Source organism: Lontra canadensis, unplaced genomic scaffold (genome assembly GCF_010015895.1).
Source record: "Lontra canadensis isolate GAN:19392208 unplaced genomic scaffold, GSC_riverotter_1.0 scaffold91, whole genome shotgun sequence".
Classification (NCBI taxonomy): domain Eukaryota; kingdom Metazoa; phylum Chordata; class Mammalia; order Carnivora; family Mustelidae; genus Lontra; species Lontra canadensis.
Genome location: NW_022631085.1, coordinates 317,295 through 335,411, shown reverse-complemented (window position 1 = coordinate 335,411; position 18,117 = coordinate 317,295). Strand labels below are relative to the sequence as shown.

General features: G+C 45.7%; 2 protein-coding genes across 2 annotated transcripts in view; one reads left to right on the top strand and one right to left on the bottom strand.

The window, feature by feature from the left end:
• Nucleotides 1-439: 439 nt before the first annotated feature.
• On the bottom strand, nucleotides 440-16,465 carry GP2 (glycoprotein 2). Its single transcript, XM_032836169.1, has 10 exons — nucleotides 16,343-16,465; nucleotides 12,955-13,341; nucleotides 11,926-12,036; nucleotides 9,503-9,714; nucleotides 8,841-8,989; nucleotides 7,341-7,586; nucleotides 6,138-6,300; nucleotides 5,186-5,270; nucleotides 3,889-3,933; nucleotides 440-972 (listed from the first exon to the last, which is right to left on the bottom strand). The coding sequence occupies exons 1-10, from the start codon at nucleotides 16,443-16,445 to the stop codon at nucleotides 914-916; spliced, it is 1,560 nt and encodes a 519-aa protein (XP_032692060.1). The 5' UTR covers nucleotides 16,446-16,465; the 3' UTR covers nucleotides 440-913.
• ACSM5 (acyl-CoA synthetase medium chain family member 5) overlaps nucleotides 3,343-18,117 on the top strand; it is a 118,219-nt gene continuing 103,444 nt past the window's right edge. The window contains 1 exon segment of the mRNA XM_032836170.1: nucleotides 3,343-3,486. Coding sequence (XP_032692061.1) covers nucleotides 3,343-3,486 — 144 coding nt within the window.

Genomic DNA, 18,117 nt, shown 5'->3' with positions numbered 1-18,117 from the left:
ATAGCTATGGGAAGGGGAAGCATTCTCTTTTTGTGGCATCTTTGTGGAGTGTTTCATGAAGGCCCATCAGAGGTTTCCAGAAAGGGACTTCACTCATCCCCCAGTCACTTCTTCTATATCCCCATGGCAGGATCAACATAGCATTTTCCACTGGGATTTCTTACTTACTTTGGAGCGTACCACTGTTCACAGCTAGAGGTATACTCTGGAGTGACAGCATCTCTGCATTCAAATCAAGCAGGTCCTCCAGCATTTGGGTCCTAGGGTAAATTTTTGCCTACTCCTAGGCACATCAAAGCATGTCTACAGTATGGAGGTAGGCAGGGGAGCAATGGGAACCAGTCTTCTCTGGGAATAGAATCTCCAGAAGTGGACCCTTTACAACTCATTCCCATGGCCACTACTGAGACCATGTTGGAAATACATCAGAGGACACAGGTTAAAGCAAGGATCAGTCTGTTCAGTTCATCAGCAGTTAGAACAAGGTATACTTGGGAAGAAACAACGAGAGGTGTCTTTTTAACAAGCTCATCCCCTTTCTTCTACCTCTACCCCACAGTGATACAGCTCGTCTTCTCTGGAGTTACAGAGTAACACATGATACATTTCTGGTAAAGGCTGGGGCCACAGAAGCACAGAGCAAGTCTGGCTCCAAAATCCTGCTAATAAATGAGGAAATCAGGCCAGGCCAGGCCAACAGGGCCCCCACCATGAGAAAAAGAGGAATATAAAGGCACAGAGAGTGTTGAACAAGGGAATCTTTCCCCTTTCCCCAAACCTAGCCTGTCCCAGAGTCTAAACACCAAGACTGTCTATGTGATTTGGAGAGAGAACCGGCATAGCCGATGGGTGACCGGAAGCCATCACCAGAGGGAAGAACACGAGCTTCAAGGCTAGATGCTTGGCTGAGCTCTTAGAACAGCCCAGCCAGGAGGACAGGCAGGAGAACCATGGGCCAAGCCCCCAGGAACCCTGAAATATAAGAGAGATGTCTGTCAAGTGTTGGCCTTTGGAACTCAGCAGCCAAAGCAAGCTAGCCTCTCTATACTTAATGCTTAAGGCCTTACTAAGTATCCTTAATATCTGTTCTAGGTTACAACCCCTGGGAAGTGGCAAAGGGGTCATGTGGTAGAGGCAAAGCTATCTAATCATCAAACACTTTTTCGTATTACTTAGGTTATATTGGAAGGCAATTTTCCCCCATCCTCCTTTGCAGGTAGGTGAGATCACATGATTGAATCTGGCCAGTGGAATGTGGGTAAAAATCATATATGCCATTTCTAGACCTGGTCCTTAAAACCTCCTGCATAATTTTCCATACTCTGGTCACCCACCATCTAGGGACCAGATGCCAGGGATCCGCCAGAGGACTTGCTGGGGACAGTGGAGTTTCCAGAGTTACCAGAAGGTAAGAGCCTGACTTCCTAATGACTGCAAAGCACAGAACTACATCCCCCAGTGATTTAGTGGGACATAAACTATTGTGTAAAGGCACAGAAAGATGAGGATTGTCTGTCATAGCAGCTAATATTACTTATGCTGACTAATACTAAAGATGGAGAAGGACACAGAGGTTAAAAAGCCTCCGAGACCTGACTTATTGGCTTAGAATCCCAGCTCTAGGGGTATCTGGGTGGCTCAGTCAGTTAAGCATCTGCCTTTGGCTCGGGTCATTATCTCAGGGTCCTAGGACCAAGCTCTAGGTTAGGCTCCCTGCTCAGCAGGGAGTCTGCTTCCCTCTCTTTTTGCCCCTCCCCCTCACTTGTGTACTCTCTTTTTCTCTGTCAAATGAATAAAATCTTCAAAAAAAAAAAAAAAAAGGGAAGAAGAAGAAGAATCCCAGCTCTACAACCAGTTGTGCAGGCCCAGGTAAGTTACTGAGCCTCACCATGGCTGAGTTTATCTATATGCAAAATTGAAAAATCACAAGCAACTAATACCTCATGGGACTTTTGTAAGGCTTAAGTGGATAAATTCATATCAAACATTTGGAACAGTTCCTGGCACATAATAAACACCATATAAGTGTCAGTTTTGAATATTAGACTCCAAGATCTGGGAGGGTTGGGAACACATCTCCTCTGAAAATGATCATATACTCAGTGTTAATGAAGGGTGTGGGTGCTGGGTGATAGATGCCTTGTACTGGGGGGCCTGGGAGATGCATGTGCACCCCTCCCGCCATAGTATGAGATTATAACATTTCTCTGTCTCATAAACTTCAGAGTAACTTGCTGATGTTCTAGGAGGAAGTGAAGAATATCATAATTTTCTGAAATATTAGTGTATGACAACCAGTTTGTATTTATGAAACACAGGTGGTTGTTCAGTTAATTCTAAAACCTCAGACATGTTTGTGGGAGATAGCAAACAAAGAACACCATAAGTGCCCTCTTGTGGCGTTCTCATACCGCATGAGATCGCTCCCCTTTTCTTCCAGAAGGCTCCAGAATCCACTGCCCATCCTAGAAATTAGTCAGTTTGGCAAACTCTACTGGGAAACTGGGCTGTTCCCAGCACTGCGCTAACCTGAAGTACTGGGAGAAGTGTATGAGACGTGATGTCTGCTCTCCAGCTCCTTTTAGTCTGAGCTCTGACCCCTGTCTCTGATGAGCACAATTTTCTGAGTGTTGTCTGAATATTAGCCCTAAGTGTGGAGGGGCCATCTTGACCTTATTTGGAAACTTTTAGGCTGTTATCTAGCTGGAGAATTAAGGATGGAAAGAACGTTTTCATGTCTGGGTTCACCAGTATAGGTCATGTGTGTGTTGGGAAGAGGTGGCAGTAAAATCTTAGAATCATTGCTTTCTCTTTGGTCCAAAACACATTTCTTGGATTGGTCTTCCTGTTAAATTCCAGGTCACCCACCAAAACACCATTCAGATGTTGCCACCTGCTAAAATTCTTGCCTGACCTTACCAGGTACAGTTCCTTACTCTTCTGTGTGCTCCTGCCACACTATCTACTTGCTTGCAATTTGCTTCTATGACTGTCTCATTTTTGCAACTCTTGTTCATTCTGCCTATAGGGCTTGTTCCTTTATTATTTGCAAACCTGGCCCCTTTTTCTCATTGCATTCAAATATCACCTCCTCTGAACATTTTTCTGGCCATTTACTCATTCTGATATTTACTTTTCCTTCTTGCCTTATAAATAGAACCATCAAACATTGGTTCAGGACATGGCCGCCCAGAATAAAGATTACATTTTCCAGCTTCCTTTGCAGCCAGGTGTGACTAAACTTTGGCCAGTGAGATAAGTGGAAGTGTAAGGTGTCAGCTTCTAGGAATGTTCCTTAACACTCTGACTTTTTCCATATTCCCTCCATCCTGCTGACTAGAGATGAAGATTGGAGCTCTGGCTTCCATCTTGGAGCAGGAGGATGAAGAAGGTGGAGGGGAGAGCTTAAAAGAACTTGGATTCTTGATGACCTTGTGGTGCCACCCCAGGATCCCCAGATTGCTTGCCTTTGGACTTCATTTACATGTGAGTAAAATAAACTATCTTTTTAAAGACACTGTTACCCATGCTGGTAACTTTCTAACACATTACTCTCTTTTCTAAATTATCTTGTTAACTTTTAATTGACTGTTTCCCACACTGTATCATAAGCTCCATGAGGGCAGGCACCTGGTCTGTGCTGTTTACAATTATATCTTCAACATCTAAACAATGCCTGGCAAGCAGTGGGGACCCAATAAGTATTCATTGTTAAATGACTGGCCCCTGTGCTAGACTTTGAGCATCTCAAGAGCCACACTTGGGACTGATTGATTTCAGTGTCCACAGTCACTAGCACAGGCTAAATCAATGTGCACTGAATTGAGAAGAGGACTAAAAGAGGGTTGGGAGGGAGGGCAGTGGGATAGGCAGGAGATAAAAATGTACCTGCAGAGCTGGGGGTTCCATTCGCGACGCCAAGAGATGGAGCACCTGGGGACAAGAGCAAAGGTGAAGGTTTCCTCAGTCGTGTGCCGGGGACTGGCACTGTGGCCATAGCTGCTCCAGGTCCTCCTGGACCTGGCCACCGCAGCCACTGACCTGGCTGGACCTGGCCACCCTCACTGCTGAGGCATCTGTTATTTCTAAGCCCATTTCATGCATTTGAAACTTAGTTCTTTCAGCAGATTTGTGAGGAAAGTATTTGTGTCCCCATTCAACAGAGGAGAAGACTGAGGCTCAGTTGACCAAGGAAGCCTAAGTTGACCTTATTGTTGGTAGTAAAGCTGGAATTTGAATCTCCATCTATCTGATTCCAAAATAAAATTTCCTAACCCTCCAACAACCCTGTGATACCAGATGAAGCCTCAAGTTGAGGGCTCAGTAAAGAGGCAGGACAACTCAGGACAGAGCCTTCTTTACAAGACAGCCTCAGTTTACTCACATGGAGAATGGAAGTGGTAATAGTGCTTACCAACTTAGGCTGTCGTGAGCATTCTATGTGATGATGCATATAAATGTTTTGTTCGGTGCCAGCCTCATGTGTTATTACTGTTACTGTCATTGCTGCTGTTACTAGCATTACTGCGTCCTAATTTCTTTAGGACAAAAAAAAAGTTGCTTTCATTCTTCTGGGTTTTTTGACTCCTCCATTCTAGTGGTAATAGAAATCACAACAGTAGTGTTCACCCATGGGCAGGATTGGTTAACATTTGTGGGCAATTATAAAGCTTCCCCTACATCATGCCCCAGAATATTATAACTGGATTTTGGAAAACATAGTCATTCACCAGAAAACAAAGTTGGGTTAAAGACTTCACCCAAAAGGGGCTGAGGTAAGGGGACTTGGCAAGAAGAAAAAGGCAAGGGGCATATGCTGTGGAATCAGTCTGAGCTGGGTTCAGTTCTAACTCCACCTGCTCGTGAGCTGAGTGACTTAGGGTGAGCCACTTAATCTCTCCAAGCTTCAATTTCTCGCTGGTAAAATGGACTCAGTCAGGAGAATGAAGTGAGTTGATGGATACTGAGAGCTTAGCCTGGTCTCTAGCACATAGGGGTTCAGGACAAATGGCAAATGCTGTTGTTATTTACCCAAAGCACCTCATAGAAAGATAGATTCACTGGTGGGGGCTGCAGTGAGGAGGTAAAAAAGGCTCTAAGTTGTTAGGATGGTGATCCCAGGCATCTGTGGTTAACTGTCAGCACTTGACCACCTGGTCTTCTCACCCAGAAGTGGGCCACTCACCTTTCCGAGTGATGGGTCCCAAATCTAGAACCTGGGCTGGGTTGATAGCCACTACTCCACTGCGACGTTGACTTCTTGAGCAAGACTGTGGGGGATGGAGAGATCTCATTATATCAAAATTTAAAGTCATAGTTCCTATCCAGGATGTCCCTGCAATGGGACAAGAATCTGGCCCAAGAATGGGACCCTACCCACCATGTACCCCTAACTCTGAGGCTGTGGTTTTCTCAATTACTGTCAAGTCATAAGCAAACATGGATTTGACTCCTTTCTACTTATCTCATCCATTCTATCACCTCTCCACTCTAATTCTAGCTGTCTAATTTGGTACTAATGACTTCACCTCTCTATTGGACTATTAAGTAATACCTTCCTGGTCTTAAAAGATTAAAATGAGCATGTCTGTAACACCCAGGTACATAGTCCACACTCAACAAATGCCAGCTTCTAGCAGGCAGTACCAAACAGGGGTTAAGAGCATGGACACTGGAGTTATCTCCCAGCTCTGATGCTTTCTAGCTGTGTTGCTTTTGGGCAGAAGACCTCTCTTAAGCTCAGTGTCCTCCTCTGTACAAGCTGGTTAACAAAAAATCTACTTAAAGGGTTCTTGTGAGAATTTAATTAAATAAGGCATATGAAAGTTTTAGTGTAATTCCTGACATGGAATAGGCACTTAAAAGTCCACTATTATGAAATCATTCAAAATATGTCTTGTGCCAGGGAAACTTAGTGGGCAGACTTCTTTGTCTGATCTGCTTCCTAGGGACATTACATACACATGGACTTTTTGGAGATTGAATGTCCATCCATTCATCCTTTCCTCTTCCCCTCCTTCCCTCTCTCCCTTTCTTCTTTCCATCCCTCTGTAATTGCAGTAAATATATATGGTGAGACTACCAGGTACCGGGCCCCATGTGAATCTCTGAATAGTTCACTCTAAAGAGATACTCACCGGCTGGCACTGTTCATTAAGGGAATCGCAGAGATGAATCTCACAATGCAGGAAGACTAGGTCATAATTTCCAGCAAACATGAACATCTGAACTGAGAACCGGCTTTCTGAGGACACCCCATTCTCCTCTACATGGATGGTGGAATCATAATGATTTGGGCAGCTGGGAAGGTGACAGGGGCAAGGGTCTACTTTTAGAATAGCTCAAGGAACCTGAGGCCCTTGGCTGTATCTTTAATGTGCATCTGGTATAAAAACATCATCACAGAGAATGTTCCCTGATTCCCTCCATCCTGACATAGACTTTTATTCCTCTGGGTTTCCTTCAAGGTATTAAATTTTTTTGAAATAGAGAGAGAGAGCACTCATGAGAGGTGGGGAGGGGCAGAGGCAGAAGCAGACTCCCCACTGAACATGGAGCCCGACCTGGGCCTCAATCCCAGGACGCTGAGATCATGATCTGATCAAAGGCAGATGCTTAACTGACTGAGCCACCTAGGCGCCCCCTCCAAGACATTTATTCATCAGCCCAGGTTTCAGTTTTGTGGGGTTTGTTCTCTGAGGTGAAATAGACTGCTTCATATTCCACCCAGACCTACTTTCTAGCTAAATGATCATGAGCAGATGACTTAACCTGTCCGAGACTCCCTTTTCTGGTCTGTAGAGCAGACAGTAATCTGTACCTCCTGGGGTTGATGTAACCATTTAGTGACACAGTGCATGGCTAAACTCATAACTAAACTCAGTGATACATATTAGCTAATATTTTTACCATGGTTTGAATCATGATCTATGGATATACATTTTCCCTTTGTTTTTGCCAGTTAGCAATTTCAGCGATATCTTGTCCCATAACACTTGTCATACCATTTTCATGTTGATTTGTCGGTGTTACTATCTGTATAATAGCCCATCATTACTTAATGGATCCCTATTTTTGAACTGTGACCCTATTGCCAAGGTTTCACTTAAGTGAAAAATAATTGGCATTTCTTTATCTTGCTGACCTATTTTGTATTAATGCTTTAGGCTAAAATGTCAAGAGTGATACTCCTGGGTCAAAAGTATGGTCGTGATATGTCATGCCAAATTATGTTGCAAAAGAAGTAAGCCAGTTTACACAACTACCAGGCAGGGCCATGGTGATCTTTCTTCCCCGAAAACCTTAATCAGGCCAAAAAATAACCCAGAGTTGCCTGTTACCTGTTTCTGATAATGAAATATTTCACGGGGTCAGTCTTATCTTCAGTAGGCGTGGCATAGCAGTTCCTCAGCAACAGGTTAAACCGGGAGGTGTCCCCTCTCTCCAAGAGGGCACCCACATAGAGCATAGATTCAACAGCCAGGACAGCTACGGCCCCTTCGTAAGGAGATACATAGTTCTGGTCTTGAAACAGGGCCATTCTTACAGTGAACTCTCCATCCCCATCCACACTGATGTTCAGAGAACTGAGAAGAGGAAAACCGTAAGAGTGGAATCCTTAGGTTCCCACCAGTGAGAACAAAGTAAATCCAGCCCTGCACTTGTGTGAGGCTATGAAAGTGAAGGCACATCTTTGATTCCTGAAGGAACTAGTCAATCACCTATTTAAATCATGCATTTAGTATCTGCTAGGCACTAAACTTGACAAGCAGACAAGTGTGTCTCTGGGATCTCCACCCATTCTCCCTGCCTCACAGATCACCTGTATCTCCTTCCCTCAGAGAATAACAGCAAATGCACACCTCCATCTTCCCCCCTATACAATGGGATCAGTTCTGGGGGTTCACCATTTTTAGCAGCAGATCTCCTCCCTCCACCAGGGAATCACCCAGTGAAACAATTCATTTTAAAAGAGGAATGGCTTTAATTTTTATTTATTATGAAACTTGGAGCCCCAACACAATACAGTCTGAAAACCATTGAACTAGAAAATTACTAGTCCTATTCATGCTACTCTGAGAGCCCAGGAGGCAGTGGGGGGATGGAAAGGGCACCCTGGAGTTCTGACACAGAAAATCCCCCAGCAAGTCTTACTGTCTAAATGCTGAAGAATCCATTCCACAGGGCCCTGTTTGGGCACTGTGAGACAGCAGTGACCAAAATAGATGAAAACTGTTTTTTGTTTTTTTTCTGTTTCTTTCTTCTTCTTCTTTCATTTGTTTCTTCCAAATGGATCCCCACCCAAATTGCTACTTAGTTCTCTTTCTAGTGAATTGGGAGTGCTATTTATCTAATCAAAGCTCATCCCAGCTTAAATCCCACATCTGTAGGGAAGCCTTCCTGCTCCCTCCATCCCTTCCCCACAATGATTAGATCAGGAACCCTTGCTTCCTGATCCCACAGCACGCTGTGCTTCTCCCACATTGCATTCATCTCACTTGTAAATAGTTGATGGAATAATTAGTTGCTTAATTCCTTTCTTCCTCAAGATAAGTGAAACTGTGGTGTGTTTTTGTTCCTTAGCATATTTAATTAACATTATTTTATGTTTCTGCATTGCTTCGTAATAATAATCTTTAATACCCACAGAATACTCTATGTCTGCCTTGTGCATGCTGAACATTAATCTGTGATCAAGAAATATTTGCAGAGTGAATGATGGAAAGAGTGAGAGCTCCTGTAGGAAGTAGGCAGCAGCCTGAGGACATTTTAAGCTTTGCTTGAAGTGGATGTGATCAGTGTCAGGGTTATAGATCAAAGGGCAAGGGTCAGTGCCATACCTTACAATGGGCTGCAGGGCAGTTTGGAGGCTGACTTTCATGTCCAGTGGGTAGGCACACTGGAAATTGATGTTGAGGATGGTGTCTCTGATGATGAACTCATTGGCCACAGAGAGGGTGTTTTTGTAGATGGCATGGGTTCCATTTCTCTTTGGCATAAAAACAAGACCATGTGTATGTTTATGTGTGTGCAACTGTATCTAGAACTCAGGCCTACATGACTGTAAGGTTGATGCTCTCCATCATGCTGCCACCCTGCCTTCCGATCACCAGGGAGAACATGGGCCTCTTCCCTTAGTGGCCCCTGGAGCCTTATGGGAAGGGGACTGAGAATCCCAGATCAAAAACTAGAACAAGAATTTTTGGCCTTTGGGGAGAATCAACAACTACCACGCTTACTCCCATATTGACCCCTCCCACATCACCCCTAATTAAAATAATCATAATCACAGCTTACATTTATTGAGCTCAAGCAGCAAACCTCTTCTAAGCTCTGTATGTGAACCAGCATGTGTACTCTCACATACTACACACACTACTACTCTCACATACTACTAGAGGCCCAGAGAAGCTAAGTGGCTTGTCCAAGGCTTCACAGCTACTGAGATAGCTCCACAGCCCAACTCCCACCCTCTGGTAGCAGTGGTGTAAACACCATTCACCTCCAGAATGTTTCCACAGGCCCCAGCGTGGGTAGGGCTGGTCACCGATATCCAGTTTCTCTCCTCTCTTTGCGTGATACTGCTGCAGTTCCGGTCTCGCAGGTAAGTGATGACATTGTCCCCAAAACCCAGGCCTCCCAGCTGACACTTGTCCAGTGACACCGTGATCTCCTCGGCCCCACAGTTTAGCTGAGGCTGCAAACTGTGGACATCTAGAAAGTTGAGAATGGGGTAGCTGGAGTGGACAGGGGTCTGGAAGCAGTGAGCAGAGCCCACATTCCATGCCCTTTGGAAAAGCCATCATATGTACCAGGGAGTTAGGTAGACTAATAGGGGCCTGGGACCCAGGTGGGATTCACACCCAGGTTGTATTGGGTGAGGTTGGCAAAAAAGCCCCTGGTCCAAGATTTCTAGGCATGCTGTGTGCAGGTGTGGACTTTCATGTCTTGGGGATTGGGGATCAGGGTCTCTGGGAATTGGGGTCTCTAGAGAAGCAGAACTATCCTGCATTCCAGACTGGAATCGGGGTGGATACACACTATTCCTGCTCCCTGGCTTTGTGAAGCCAGCACATCTGACCAGGTTCAGAGCCATTGCATTTCTTTTTTTCTTTTGTTCATTCATTTGTTCATTCATTCACTCATTCATTCATTCATTCATTCACTCATTCATTCCATTCATTCATTCGGCATTTATTCAACAAATAATACATCTTGAGCATTACTGTCTGCACTGTTCTAGGTACTGAGGATACAGTGTTTGTCAAAACTGACAGAATCCCTACCCTTATTTATGGAGCTAACATTCTGATGGGGAGGTAGATAGCAAATGAAGAGAAATACCGTTTTGATTGTATTTATGAATACATTGATTCAAATACATTTACTAACCACCTTCTGTATGTGCGAGGCACATTCAACACAAAAATAAAGAAAACATGGACCCAGGCCATGAGGATTCCTTGGTCTTGTGTCAGAACCAACATGCCAACAGCTTATTAAGATGCAGTATGATGAAAGAAGTATGTTCTAGGTGCACAGGGAAACACAAGAAGGTATATCTGGGTCTGTCAGTTAAGTCAGGGAAGGACTCATAGAGGGCTGGGAGTTGGTCAGGAGTAGGAGTTTTGCAGGTGCACAGGGCAAGTGAGGGCACCCCTGGCTCAGGGAATAGCAGAGGCAAAAGCATGGTGATGGAAGAGAGGCTGGTGTGTTTATGGAGAAGCTAAGCTCAGAGGCACAGGAACTTAGAATAGGTAGGGGTGGAGTGTGAGAGATGGAGAAGTAAGCAAAAGCCAGGTCACAACGGGGTTGTGCCTGGAAGCAATGGGGACTTGTTGAGTAGCCACCACTGAAGACTTGAGGCAGGCCACCCACCCACCCAATCAGCTGGGAGGACCTGCCAAGGATACCCTTGGAGTCTTCAGGTACAGAGAAGACATCCTTGAAGTCCACCGTCTGATTCTGTGGTTGCCCAAAACCTGGAAAATAACCTGGAGCCTTTGGGGGCTTGTCTACCCAATAAGCAGAGAGAGCCTTCATGGAGATCAGAGTTGTTTCCTTCTAGTCCTGCCTCTCGTCCTCACCCTACTCCTGCTAGGCACACCCAAGCACCACCTGGTCCACACTCCAGCCCAGTCTTCTAAACATATGCTTGTTCTTGGTCCACTGTCTAGAACACTTTCTTTTCTGCAGGGACTGGGAGTGTGTTCAGAGGAAGGCATGTTTATGCCAAGGGCAAGAGTCAAAGGTCCTCATTAGAGTCCCAGGAGGGAAGGGAATAATCTTAATGGGAAGTTCATCTAACCCCAGGACTTAGAGCTTGTTGATGGCATCACTACCCATAAGTCATGTGCCTCTGCTTGCTTACTTCCTGGGACAAGAACCTTATCACCTTACAAGCCTGCCCATTTAGACTGCTCCGATTTAATTTTTGCAGTTACCCTATATGGTGGTTATTTGTACTGTAACCTTATTCCCATTTTACAGATGAAGACATTAAGGATCAGAGAGTCTAGGTGCCTTGACCCAGGCTCCAGAGAGCTACTATGTCACAAATCCAGGACTGGCACAGGAGTCTACCCATGTCCTTCACATGTAGACCTACAGATATTTTAATGCAATTCCCACACCTGCAGAGTCCTTATCGTTAGTACCTTCGTGCCTTATGGTTGGTCAAGCTCACCAACACCATAGCTGCTTTCTCAGGCTGTGGTCCAAAGACTGACTTGGCAATTTGTTCCATCCCAGCTCTTCCATCCTTGCAAATAGCTTTGAGAACCTTCATTCCCTGACCTCAGTTCCATCCCCACTGACTCTGGTCCACACCTTGTCCATACCCTCGGAAAAGGAAAATCCTTCCATGCTGCCTTGTCTGCTCAGACCAGCATTGTTCCCATTGCTCAGCCCTGCCAAGCCACTCACCAGAGCTGTTGAGGTCCTGTCTGCAGTAACAGTCCCAGGTGCCATTGAGAAAGCTGCATTCCTCCTCCGGGCGGCAGGTATTCTCACACTTGTCCTTCGCAGTGTAGGGGTCTCCAGGGTGAGGCACAGGGGAAGAGGATCAGGATGCAGAGCAAGGCAGTCTGAGGCCACCAAGGCCAACTCTGTTATTCTACCAGGGCCCAGAACTCCTGCCCAAGGCTGTGCAATACATAGTGGAAGGGTCAAGCCTCAAACTCAGATTTTCTGACTCCCAGTCCAGTGAAATGAGAACCCAGAGGCAGCTATCCTAATGCTTACTACATGGCAGACACTGTTGGAGCACTTTCAACAAATTAGCTCATTCAGTTCTCATGGTAAGTTTATGAAACTGGGTAGCATAGTGGTTAGGTATATAGATCTTGGAACTAAGAGTGTCACGGTTCATATCCCACCTCCGTCATGTTCCTGCTCTGTGACATTGGGACAGCTGCTTAACCTCTCTGTGCCCCAGACCTCTCATTGGGTGTAGTTATATAGAACCCATATCTCATGAGGTTGGTGAAAGCATTAAATGAGTGCACAGTCTAAAGCACTTTGGCTTGGAGCAGGGACAGTATGCATTGGCTGTGACTTTTGCCATTATCCATTTTTCTCACATCAGAAAACTAAAGCTCAGAGAGGTAAATTAAACTGCTCAATTGGAATCTAAATCTGAATGAGCCCGAGTTCTTCATATCATGCTACACATATGGATATAGGTGTGTGTATGTATGTGTATGTGTGCAAATGTATATGCATATGCATATGTATATATCAAGAGAATTTGCCCTCAACTCTGAATTTCTGGCTTTACTTGAAATGTTGGAAAGCCTGGCAACTTTGGGTGACATCCCCACTGGGTAGTAACAGGCAAGAGCTGAATCCAGGCTGTTCTGCTTAGTCTCCTGACCTGCTCCACTCACTGCTGATGTCTGGGCTGGCCACCAGGTAGCCCTGCCCCACAGTCATCCCCAGCTCTCTGCCACTCACCTGTGCAGTACCTCAGATTACACTTGGGGGTGCCCTGCAGTCGGTACACGTGGAACTCGCCCAGACAGGCCTTCACCTGCACCTCAGTCTTCCAGAGACAGCAGTTGCTGCTCCAGTGGGCACAAGCAGTGCGGCTGACGATCCCCTCCTCGATGGTAGGGTGTGTCCCATTCAGCCACATGGGAGCGTCTGTCTTGCATCGGTACGCTGGGACACAGGTCTCTGGCAACCTCACTCCTCCATCTCCCACGAAGCGGTACCAGCCATTCATGTCCCTGTCACACAGCTGGCCCTTTCCTGTGTACTCTGTACTTCGTGATGGTTCGTCCAGATGGGTATAATTCTGGCAGGGGTCATAGGAACGGATGTTGATGAAGTTTCTGTCACCTGGAAAGCAGCAGTGTGCTTGAGTTTATTGCGCATCCTCAGAGCCTACAGGATTTTAATCCTCCCCTCTCCACACATGCACACGCACACACACACACACTCGTTTTGTTTTGTTTTGTTTTGTTTTGTTTTAGAGAGGGAGGGGGCAGGCAGAGGGGGAGAGAGAGTCTCAAATAGGCTCCACACCCAGTGCAGAGCCCAACATGGGGCTCAATCTCACAACTTTGGGTCATGACCTGACCTGAGCGGAAATCAAGAGTTGGATGCTTAAGCCACTGAGCCATCCAGACACCCCCTACGCACTCTATTTCGAATTTTGAATGTGCTTAAGGACCCTAATGAGGAAACACAACCCATTCATTACATATTGGTCTCATCCCCTTAGGGTCAGAATAATAATGAGGACTTTGTGTGGTATTTTATAGGCATTAAGAACACCAAGGTCTCCACCCTGCACAGTTTCAAGGGGCATCCCTCACACTGAGTGGGATGCCCTCTCTTTGGCTCTAGAGTTGTGCATTGCTTCCCTGTGCAACCTTACACTGGTCCTGTTTGACCAATGTATTATAAATGTAATACAGGCTCCCTGAAAAAACCTCAAATGTCATTAAAATGAATAAAGTAGAAATGAAAGTTGTCATAAGCCCATTCCATCCCTAGAAGTAACTATAAATTTGCTGTATGGTCTTCAGACTCACTCTTTCTTTCTTTCTTTCTTTCTCTCTTTCTTTTTTAAAGATTTTATTTATTTATTTGACACAGAGAGAGATCACAAGTAGGCAGAGAGGGAGGCAGAGAGAGGGAAGCAGGCTCCCCGCTGAGCAGAGAGCCCAGGACACTGAGATCATGACCTGAGCCGAAGGCAGAGGCTTAACCCACTGAGCCACCCAGGCGCCCCCTTCAGACTCTTTCTATGCATATGTTTAAAATATAGGGATTTTTAAAAATGGCTTAATGCTGTACAACATTTTTTTCCCCACTTACATATTTTACTTACTATATCATAGACATTTCCCCTTTATTGATAGATAATAGATCTAACATAAGATTTCTCAACCTCGGCACTACTGATGTTTGGGGCTGGATAATTCTGTGTTATGGGGGCTGTCCTATGCTTTGCAGGATGTTTCGCAGCTTTCCTGGGCCCTTCTCACTAGATTCCAGTAGTTCCTTCCTCCTGGAAGTTGTCTCCAGGCCTTGCCCAAATCACCCCCAGTGGAGACCCACTGCTCTAACATTTCCGATTTTGCTCATCTCATGGGGCTTTTTTAAAGATTTATTTATTTATTTTTGAGAGAGAGGGAGTTAGAGGAGAGGAGAGGGACAGAGGGAGAGGGAAAGGGAGAGAATCCCAGGCAGACTCCCCACTGAGCACAGAGCCCCATGCGGGGCTCCATCCTACCACTCTGAGATCATGACCAGAGTGAAATCAAGAGTTGGCCTCTTTATTGACTGAGCCACCCAGAAGCCCTTGATCTCATATTTTTGTTTTTGTTTTTTGTGGCTTCTTTTAAAGATTTTATTTATTTATTTGAGTGAGAGAGAGTATGAGAGCACATGAGTTGGGGGGAGGGGCAGAGAGAGAGGGAGAAACGGACTCCCCACTGAGCCAGTAGTCCTATGTGGGGCTTGATTCCAGGACCCTGAGATCATGACCTGAGCCAAAGGCAGGCACTTGACCAACTGAACTACCCAGGCATCCCCATCCCATGGTTTTTAACAGATTAAGGAACTATGATGTGTGGGGGAGGTGAGAATTGAAGGGGTGGGTTGGTCAGTCTGGGTTTAAATCTAGTGCTACACCTGCTGGATTTAGGTCATCAAGGATGACCTTGACAGGTGGTTTGACTCCCCTGAGACTTGTCTTTAAAACAACACCTGCAAGTTAGTGGTTCCCAAACTCCCTCCATTCCTAAGCCTTGAGTCACAATGTTTTCCACATTTGTGTCCCCTTGTCCAGTTATCTGCTTAATATGTTTCTTTCAATGACTCTCTGTAAATTTGTTTCATCTTAAGGAATAATAATCTGTGATACTGTAGGTATGCTGTACTAGTTATACATTTCTAACATACATGAAAAAATAGACCTAGCCATCAAAAAATTCTTCAAGAGTTTGCTATGCACTACTGTAGTCATCTTAGGAGGTATTCCCTGCTTTGGAGAAATAAAACCCCAAAGCATTGCTTATAACAATAATAATAAATATAAAATGCCAAACACAGCCCCTGAGGCCTAGCAGGAGTTCAGACTGGTTCTGTTCTCCAGTTCTGATTTACTGAACAGTGTCAATGCCTGAATTACAGACTAAGTACACACATAGGATCACATTCTTGAAATACATGTTAGAGGGACTTTTTTGAAAAAGAGATTTTTAAGCCTCGCTTACGTATGTACTTGTTTTAAGGAAAGGAGTCACTGCACTTGCTGTTCTTGGATTATTTCCCACACACACACTGTGTTTTCCCAAGAGTGTCTATGAACTGGGTCTCCCTTCCCCTTCCCACAGCCCCCTCCACAGGTGACACAGGCAGGAATTTCGGCCTGGTGTTAAGCCCGAGGACCCTTGCTGCAAACATCTAAGATGCCCAGTCCACAGATCTTTGAAAGGATCACCGAGAGATCATTACCTCTAGTCCTTTCTTTTTACAGATGAGTAAAATTTCAGAGGAAGGAGAAAGGTGCTTGCCAACGCCAGGGCACAGAGTGACTAGGAGATTCATGTCTCCATGAATCTAGGCTCTCGGAGCTCCACATATTTTGGACATGGACAGTTACATTAACTGACTCCACGGTCCTTGCAGGGGGGGTTTCCTATTTGACTCTGAGAGATTATGGCTGTATTCTGGTTTCCCTCGTCTTGTACCCCTTGACTTCTAGCTTCTGAGTCTTCAATTAGACATGTCCCTGTTCCCCTTACTGACCCTGGACTGCCTTCTCCGCAATCCCCCTCTCCCCAGGTATTATGGGGCATCTGAGATGCCAGGTGAGCAGAGCACACACCTTGCTGTTCTGTAGATGCCAGGGTCAGAAGGCAGGAGGCCAAGGCCAGCCACAAGACATAAGAGCCCACCATCCTTTCCGTAAGCTGAGACGTGCAGGTCATTCAGCAGCGCGCAGACTCCATGCAGCTAGGGGAGGGGAGAGACTCCGATACAGTCAGGGCGACAGAGGTCATTCCTCCTCGGATACGGGTAAGAGGGGAACTCACATCAGTTCAGCACCGTGACTTGTACTCAGCCCCTTGCACATGTTAGCTCCTTTAAGGCTCTGAACCGCCCGCCGGGAAAGGTACTATTTTTGCTCCCATTTATGGATGAAGTGGGAGATGGCTCTCAGAGCGCATTAATCCCAGAGATGTGGACTGAGCCCCTCCTACATGTAGACACTATGCTGGAGGTTAAATAGCTTGCTTAAGGACACAGGCCCGTGTTCACAGAAACAGACCCATAATTTCTTTTGTGAAGGGCTGCACTGTCTTAAAGCAGGCATGTCTTGCAGAGAGGAGGTGGGGTGATGAGGGTAAGAGGCTTGCGAAGGGGATGAGGTGACAGCAAGAGAACTGAAGGCAAGTTTGGAGCTGGCTGGCACTGCAGGACGTCCTAGAAGGCCTTAGGTTGGTTCCTACTCAAGTAGGGGTTCAGGCTCTGAGAGACTGGATGGAGGGGAACTTACGGTGCTATGAATATCTACAGACAAAAGTAACAGCTGCTTTCTCAGTTCTGGTGTATTGGGCACTGTCCTAAGAGACTCCTGAAGTGTCCTAGATGCATACAGATTTCCTGGGAGGGTGGGACCATGTCAGACTGTGCTCATGTTGCTTGCTGCTGGCATGGTGTCTGCCACATAAGGGGTGCTCAGTAAAGATCTGAGCGATAAATGAATAAGTAAATAGGGATGGGAAGGGCAGAAACAAAGAGCTGTGAAGAGTCTGCCAGTAACACTCCCTCTTCTGGCAACTTTCCTCCAATAAGCAAATCTTTGATGGCTTCTTAAAGTCTCCAGAAGACTCAATTTGAATCTAGAGATCTGTTTCTAGAGAGGATATCATGAATATGTTATGAGAGAGCACCCAGGACTAGTAATTCTAAGGGATGAGATCCCAAGTGGGGGCCTATGTTCCCGGAGGAGGGACAGAGTGAGGGGGCATCTTTAGACCTGGAGTAGCCAGCAGGTAGCTGGAATCTTGGTTGAGCTAAACAGTGAAATCTGGACCACTTGACCGGGCTGAAAATTATTCTGAAAGCTTCCAGAAACAAACAACCCCAGCACATCCAGTGGGTCAAGGGTGGTGGGGAAGCCCCCCAAGATCAGAAGGAAGCCTGCTGGGGCTTGAAATGGTACTTACCTTGGGATAAGAACACAGAGCTGTCGTTTGGTCAGCCGTGGGAAAGCCGGCTATGCACCACACTTTTATTGCAGTTTTCCACCCACGTGGCTCTCCATGATTGGTGCCCAGATAGGACTGGAGTTAATCTCAGGTATACATTGGTCTTGTTGGGCGTAGGTAAGATAAACAATTTACCACAGAAAATAGCGGAAGAATATTCCCCTCCATAAACCATGAAGTTGGGACCGTATTTATTACCAGAAACCAAATACTAATCAAAAGGGAGCTTAAAACCCAAAGGGAAGTGAGAGAAATCAAACAGGCACTTGTTTGCACAATAGATTTCCAATTGTACCTTGTGTTCTTAGCTAATCACCTTAGAACACTTCTGCTTCTGTCTGGATGCCACTCCACTTGGGGCTAGTTAGAGCAAGGGAATAAATAAGGA

Excerpts from the sequence above, each read along its gene's own strand:
- GP2 (XM_032836169.1), bottom strand. The coding sequence starts at position 16,445 with ATGACCTGCACGTCTCAGCTTACGGAAAGGATGGTGGGCTCTTATGTC. Across the intron at positions 7,587-8,840 it reads GCCCTGCAGCCCATTGTAAG|TTCTCTGAACATCAGTGTGG; the intron begins GTATGGCACTGA and ends TCCTCTTCTCAG. Across the intron at positions 6,301-7,340 it reads TATTTCATTATCAGAAACAG|CTGCCCAAATCATTATGATT; the intron begins GTAACAGGCAAC and ends TCACCTTCCCAG.